This window comes from Perna viridis, chromosome 10 (genome assembly GCF_037379345.1).
Source record: "Perna viridis isolate PV_CMFRI_1.1 ecotype Kerala chromosome 10, ASM3737934v1, whole genome shotgun sequence".
Lineage (NCBI taxonomy): Eukaryota > Metazoa > Mollusca > Bivalvia > Mytilida > Mytilidae > Perna > Perna viridis.
The window spans coordinates 10,710,656-10,718,818 of NC_142454.1; the positions used below are offsets into that span (position 1 = coordinate 10,710,656).

The following is an 8,163-nucleotide window of genomic DNA, read 5'->3' on the forward strand; positions in this document are numbered from 1 at the left end:
CTAACCGATTTCCTGAGTTATACAGTATAAAATGGTAATATAATTAAAATGTTTCCTCAAATAGAATTAAAATGGCCAGTCTCTATATTATCAACAACTGTGTATACTTAATTGTTTATAGTACGGTGATTTAAGGAATGAAAAAGTGTTCCATTTATAAAAGGTAAAGCCTACAATAATAATAAATAAAAAAATATACTCAGAACATTAACAACTGTAATTGTGTAATGATTAAAATTATAATGAAGTATGAAGGAATTATTTCACAAGGTAGTATGCTGTCGTTATCGTATAGAATTCATGCATGTTATTCTATTATTTGCTTTTGTTACTTTGTATGTATGATTGTAGTCACTTAATGTTCTTTGTTGTGTATGTCTGTTTTCAATGTCTGGTCTTTGTAACTGGATTACAATCTTGATCGCCACTATAACTTAGGTTCCCTTGATTACTCTACTGTACACAAATCAGTGTCAAAATTTTTCAAAACTTTCAACAAGTAAGTGTGTTTTAACCATTCTCCAAAGAAGAGATAGTAGAAAACCATAAATATGTGCTATCCTCTTTTGGTCTCTTTACCAAAGACGATGATTGTGATCTACCATCTATGTACTTGATTTCGTAACTCCATACAAGAACGCTAAATAGCTGGATCTGCAAATGTACCACCAAACCTCTTTCTTTCAAATCTCTTAGCTCTAATGCTCACAGCTGTCAAGGAGGGTCACCGGTCGTACTACGTGAAAAATTCGAAAGATCTTCTTGAAATCCTCATTTCAAGATTATTATCAGAACACAAAAACATAAAAAAACCTATGCTTTTTCAACTCTTTATACTTCTATTCTCTATCCCGACTCAAAAACAATGTGCATCTTTGTTACTCCAAAAATGACGGTTTACCTATATACAGATGTATTTCTTATTAAAGATTTCCTATTCTTTAAAAATACTATTTCAAATCTACTTTCAAATACACGGAAATAGATGTTATCTAAATGCTGGAATTTATGTTGATCGACAATATATTTTTCCAGTGTGGCGGGCGCGTTTTTCAACAAACGTTCGGCATTCCGAAGGAAACAAATTGTGCTCCTATACTTGCTGACCTATTCCTTTACTCATTTGAGTCTGACTTTATAGTTGATATAATTCAAAGAAAGGAACATTGTTTGGCCAGATTCTATGACCTATGTTTCTGCTATATAGATGACGTATTATCGTTAAACAATCTTAGTTTCTGGGATTTGTACTGCGCATCTACCCAACAGAACATGAGATAAAGCATATTACAGACACTGTGATGTCTGATATCTTGACCAACAATTAGAGATCGATTTTAAATGAAAACTATTGATCAAACTATACGATAAAAGCGATGATTTTTTATTCCGTATTGTCAACTGTCTTTTAATCTGTTGCAACATCACTTCAACACCTGCGTACGGAGTTTTCATACGTTATATAGGAGCTTGCCGTTATTACGCAGACTTTTTGTACCGCGCTAGATTTATTACAACTAGGCTTTTGAAACAGGTTTATATTGGTACAAGGTTGAATAATCACTACAGAAAATTTACGGTCGTCTTCATAAGCTCGTGGATCGTTCCTTGATTACTTTATAACAAAAATAAAGGTTGCGAAGACATGGGTAGAATTGTTTTCATTTTTTTTATTACAGAATGAACAATAGACTTGTTACTGCCTATTTTTGCTGTCATCCCCTAATTGAAATAGCAAATTCAACTTGTGGTGAGTGCTGTTATAAAAGTAAGAATATTTGTCTTTAAAATATTAATTCAACTGATGAAATCTGATACACCAATGACATTTGTTGTAAGAATTGGATTTTTGGCCCTAAAAATGCAGACAGAAATTTGGCTTTAAGATCAGGACTGTTGGTCCCTCCAGGATATATATTTGTTTAGATAAAAGTACGCATCTCTAAAAATAATATGAAAATGCACTCGGACAAAAAATTACTTTTGTATTGGTACTAAAAAGGATAGGCACATCTTTCCAGTACAAAAACGAGATATCACCATCTTTGTCCGTAACCGAGTATAATCATTTATGATTTCGTCTTTCTATAGCGCTTTTACTGCACGTCTGGTCTTTTTATCTCGTTCTCATTGCTAGTTCCGTTATGGAACTAATAGTGTAGTGATTGTAACTGATAAATGTACAGATATAGGCTATTTGTCTTCTATCACCAAGGACACTAGCATATTTTTTTTTATTTAGGTAGAATGTGTCATAGTCTTTCAAAATTGGTATTGCTTTTGTACTTATAGACCTTATACGAATTTTGAGGTTTTGCAACACGTGTTAATTATGAATGAACATTAAAGATGCATTATAATAGAAGTGTACATGTATGGAGACCGAGAAATTAGAAGTCTGCACTAAATCTTGAACTTCATACTTCGACATATATGTTTAATGATTTAGGATTCAAACCTGGATTTGTATTCAGTGAAACACAAGGTAAGGCATGTGTTAAGTGCACAGCTGGCGCTTATGGAGTTGATTGTACAGGAACATGTGAATGTGGACCGACCCAGCGGTAACTATAACATCTGATATATTTTCTTTATATAAATAAATCTAAAACTAAAACAATGACATCAGTTGACACTCCCTTTGCCTGTTTCGGAAAATTTGTCATTTTCATGTGTAAAAGCGTAATCATGGGAACCAAGGTTATAGCGGTAATCAAAAGAATGAATGTAATCAGGGACAAAGACCAGACATGGAAAACAAACACACACAACAAAGAACACAAAGCAACTAAAATCATACATACAAAGTAACAAAAGCAAATGAGCAACTCGGACTTCACTAAAAACTGGGAGCATAATAAACGGTAAATAATTACCTAGCATCCCCTTTTTCTAAGGAATCGCACCTTCTTTTCGAAGTGTTTTGATCCGCCCATGGACATATAGCTTAGAGTTCATTTTGTGACGATTTTAAATCATTATTCCAGTCCTACGCTGCCTTCGCAATGTGGTTGTCATGATATATTTACGAAAAGCAAAATTGTTTTCAATGATATTTTTTCATTAAGATTGTATTTACAAATCTAAGATCACTTTTTTTTCTCGTCTTTGTGTTCGTCTATTTCCATCTTTTATATATGTGGGTCTTTTGTAATACAATGTATATGAAGCTTGTACAAGACGCAAAATTTATTAGAATTGTGTTGTGTGTTAATAATGCAAAATGCAAAATCGACGTACTGTAGTTAGTCATTTTACAGATTTCCATATACAATGCTCTAAATGGTCGTTGATCCCCTTACGTATGAGTTATCATTTTTTCATATATCACGGACGTGTTTCTTCCTCAAATGTGTTATGATTTTTTTCTGTAGATGTGATCCTGTTGATGGTTGCATTTCTACGCCTAAGAATAACACAGGTAGATTGTAAATGTAAATTAATTTTGTATCAATAAGTTCTTCCTATCTTCGGACCTCCCGTCTCCCTTTTCAGAATATAAATTTCAATTTCCGAATTATTGGTCTTTAAAAACGGGCGTATAATGTGCAATAATAGCACAGCTGTTGGTTTCCTACAACGGTCTTTTTCGTACAAATTCAGAAAATTGGCATTTACTGGTGAACACCTGAAATAAAAACTTTGTTATAAATCATTTTATAGGTTAGTGATCCTTTTAAGACAAAAAAAAAAAAAAAAAAATAAAAAAATAAATAAAATAAAATAAAATAAAATAAAAGAATAACATTTCCCTTGGAAATTCAAAAAGAATGCATTCACTACATTACTACATACACTCTGTGCTTTCTTTCAACAGCGGAAAGTGGATTTGGATCTACAGGTAGGACGGATTAATAAGTGCTAGTGTATCACAGTCGTACGCAAAATGTTTATAACTCAATAGCACATAGTGTCGCCAGATAATAAGTCCTCAGACACCTATTACAAGAAAACAAAAGCAAAATACATGAACTTACATGTTATAGTACATGTAGCTAAATTATTTTTGTATTTACACACAAAAAAAAAATAATGTCAAATTATTCCCATATTTTCCAGGTCCATTTATACAGACCTCTTTATTTTCTTGCATTTGTAATAGTAGCTTTTCATATAATTATATTTTGCGACATTCAAAAAAAAAAAAAAAAACAAAACAAAACAAAAAACAAAACAGAAATGTTTCTCTCTTTGTTCGATTTGTAGCGGGAAGACAAAATGTTTGTCGTAACTGATGTATTTGAAAATTCGTTTTAGGCACCCCTGCCGTTATCATATTTATGTCATGCATTGCTGCTATTTGATTAACTATAGCCTTCGGTATCGCAGCCTTCAGGAATAGAGAATGGTTGATCGGTAAAATCAGGGCATGAAGTGGAATGTTTTCGACGTTTCCTAGGCTGGATATACCAACCAAAGTGGAGAAGATGAAGAATAATGTCAGAAAAAGTGAGAATTGTTATGACGACATCAATGAGAAAGAAATGATCCGTGATTTTGGGCGTTTGAAACAGGAAAATATCTGACATTTTCTGTCATTCATTCAATTGAATTCATCATGAACATATGCTTGTGCGTACTGATTGCCAATAAGCGTGTAATTACTGTACATATTTGTGTGATGGATATTAATATTGAGGCCATTGATTTTCTATGAACAGTATTCATACAAATGCATTTAATATTTTGAACTATATTTTTTATAAAGTGATTCATAGTGTTACTTAGTGTTTCTCTTCATGTTTCTTTGAACCCATTCCTTAAAATGTTGGGCTGTATACATTTTGTATAGTGGAAGTAAAAAAAAATACAATTGATTTCCGTCTTACATTTAGGAAGGGAAGTACACTATATTAGGTCTCGCGAGATATGATACGTGATTTATTAAACTATACTATACTGAATACAGATCTTCTAATTTCCTGTTGAAATATTTCTATAAAAAAATATTTTATAATACATAAGTTTGATTAAGCTATGTACAACTCATTTTGAGTTATGGTTTTCGACATATCCAAATGATGCACACCTAAACTCCAGGGCTATTCTTTGCTGCTGTATAAACGCCTCTTTTGTAGGGGAAACTTATTACAAAAACATGGATGTAGAACCCAGAAATGTTGAGTGATCTCATTTCGTGCCAAAAAGAGACTCTTTTAAACCAGTTATCCTTTTGCGCCAGTTTTCTTATTTCGTTTAAAGCGCTACGCATGTACCATTTTTGTCAAAATTTAATTTTCTATTCTACTGACCACTCTATACATTTTTTTTCTTAATTTATATATATATTTATTTTTAAGTACCGGGAAGTGTGTTAAAACGACAAACAATATAAGTATGTATAGTAAGTAATTAACGGAAGAAGATAAAAATATTAACAAGTCCTTAAATATGATTGAAAGAGAACACATCTTCAGACATGTACATATTGAATAAGAACATAGTTCTAAAGATTGTAAGAGCCTCCGATTATAAAAGGGACTATTAACTATCGTGTGTAGCCATGATATGAGCATTGTTTGACTTTGTTTGTTTTGATTTTATAGATTAGGTGTCGTGTGCAAAAAAACATTGTTAAACTTCCAGAGCTGATGTCACAACATTACTGTAAAGAGTGCCGTATGCACAGGATTATTTCCTTCCGTATTGTTGTTTTTTTTTAACATCCGATCATATGATTGGTACTTCACCTATTTCAGAATTCTAAAGTGGTTATTGGCAGGAATAATTATTAAAAACACATGACAATTCGACATCTCATTATATCTAAACGTCCACTAATGAAGCTATTTGTTTATGGAAACATCTCTCCATATAAGGCAATGAAAAAAAGTCCAGTTCAAAGAATAAAATTAGAACTTTAAATAGGACCAGCATGCATGATGAAAACGACAACAATTTAAGTGAAAACAATCCGAAGAATGCATATGACTGAAAACAAGTAAAATCGAGTTTCGGGAAAATGTCAGAACTAAATAAAAAAAATGGTGGAATAGCGAATTGTATCACAAAATAATACTCGGTCAAAAATTACAAACAGGTTACAAAGCTTGATCTTGACTACGGAGAGTAATCAAGGGAACCAACGTTATAGCGGTAATCAAAATAATGTAATCCAGGGACAAAGACCAAACATGGGAAACAGACATACACAACAAAGTAACTAAAATCATACATACAAAGTAACAAAAGCAAATGAGCAACTCGGACTCTACTAAAAACTGGGAGCATGGACCAGGTGCACCGGTAGGGTAAGCGTCCTCTGCTTTTCTAGAAACACCCGCTGAGTTGCTCATAAAAAGTCAAGTCCGGAGTAGACAAACGAGGAAAGGAAAACTATGACCCGTTGAATAAATCAGTTCTCATGGTGCAGATGGATACACCATAACGATCCACGAGTTCATGATAACGACCAAAAACTTCTGTAGTGATGACTTCAATCTTGTAGCAACATAACCTTGTTCCAGAAACCTATTTGTTAGAGTTCTAACGCGACACAAAAAGTCTGCGTAGTTTCGGCATGCTCTGGCTTAACGTATGAGTTGTTATATGAACCCTCCATATGCAGGAGCCGAAGGGATGTTGCCACAGATGAAAGGAAAGTTGACAATTCTGAATGAAAAGTCATCACGTTTGTCGTAAAGTTTGGTCAATAGTTTTCTTTTACCATCAGTTTCTAAGAATTAATCGGTTCTCATACCATCAAACGAACTAAAACATTTGAATTATACTGCATGTATATATGATATGACTATCTCTCACGTTACTCCTACCCCGCCTTTTTGCTAAATAAAAGAATAAAGATGAAAGCCTCTCATAAGATAAACATAATATTCTGAAATTAGCCGAAATTCTAAATTGTTGTTAAATACACACATTTACCTAGAAAACATACCGAAGACAGATAAGGAGTCATAGTCGTCGCAACTATACCTTAATTACCTACATGTAAGATACATGATGTCTCCATAGATGGTCTTCTTCCTTTCGTACAAAAATCTCTTTGAGTTCATCACAGTCATTCAAAATAAACTCTTTTCTTTACCTCTCACTTTACTATACTCCCTTTACAAAATAAGTCTACCATCCAACGAATAGTCCTGCCCTAAGGGAAAGAGAGAAATACTTAGGACTGGATACGGAGGCAAGGTGCTGCATTACCTTAATGGTGCAATGACAAGATCAAAAGTATAAGAAAACTTTCAAGTAAATCATGAACTCTTTCGTGGGCCTTTGCAACGTATCCATCTGTAAAATGAGAACCGATGTGTTCAGCATATCATGGTTTCTTCCCACTTTCGTCTAACTCGGCCTCGAATTTTTTTGATCCACTAGGTGGGTGTTACAAAAGCTACCTGTAGTTGTTACTTTGTACGAATTATTTTGGTTATTTTTATGTTCTTTGTTGTTTTTAGGTTTGTTTGTGTTTTAATATTGTGACTTGCGTATATTTTATATTTTCCTTGTAATTTTCATGTCAATTATTTTATGGTTTATGCGTCAATGGTTTAAACGACTATGGTTTATGCATGCGTCAACGGTTTTCAAGATTGATGATTGATATGCATCTGTGCATTATGCGTTCATGTTTATATGAACCTAACGATAATTTGCGATATATACACATAAACTGGTATTATAGTATTAATATACGGCATTTTCCATATTGACCCTGTAACATGCCCAAGGTATTGATAATGGCCTCTGATGGCTGTAATGTCCCGATGCAGCACCGAGAGCCATTACAGACATCTGAGGATATTATTAATGACAAAAATTTCTTGAAACTTTAAACTTTTAGTAAATGTGATTCAACAGAAAAGTACATGTTTTTTTATTTCATAATGGCAATATCCGTCCATGACAAATTTGCGTCCTTTTGCGCCACAATCTATTTGTACCAGTGTTGAGTTTGCGCCACTTACATTTCACAAACGTGGACTCATTTGTGGACTAAATCTAGTACTCGATTGAATTAAAAAGTATAGAATGAACTCATCTTGCGGGCATGAAATGAAATATAGGAAACGTTTGAGCATCCAAGAAATATAATGCTGCTCTTTGTCCATTTTGAAGAATTCATAGGATATAATGTTTATGGTCGTCTAGATATAACTTAAATTGATTTCCTTTTACTGGTTATTCTTACTTACTTACTAATAC

At 33.1% G+C, this 8,163-nt stretch overlaps 1 protein-coding gene across 4 annotated transcripts; it reads left to right on the forward strand.

Moving 5' to 3' along the window:
- On the forward strand, nt 1-4,511 carry LOC148604497 (uncharacterized). Of its 4 annotated transcripts, none has more exons than XM_088551013.1 (6): nt 4-163; nt 1,680-1,768; nt 2,450-2,564; nt 3,375-3,421; nt 3,818-3,841; nt 4,330-4,511. In XM_088551013.1, exons 1-6 carry the CDS (start codon nt 138-140, stop codon nt 4,371-4,373), a joined length of 345 nt encoding a protein of 114 aa, XP_088407139.1. In that variant the 5' UTR covers nt 4-137; the 3' UTR covers nt 4,374-4,511. The 4 variants fall into 4 exon arrangements, with proteins under 4 accessions (XP_088407141.1, XP_088407139.1, XP_088407138.1 ...); XM_088551012.1 differs by having other exon boundaries at nt 9-163; nt 4,258-4,511; XM_088551014.1 differs by having other exon boundaries at nt 25-163; nt 1,680-1,750; nt 4,258-4,511.
- Nucleotides 4,512-8,163: the final 3,652 nt, after the last annotated feature.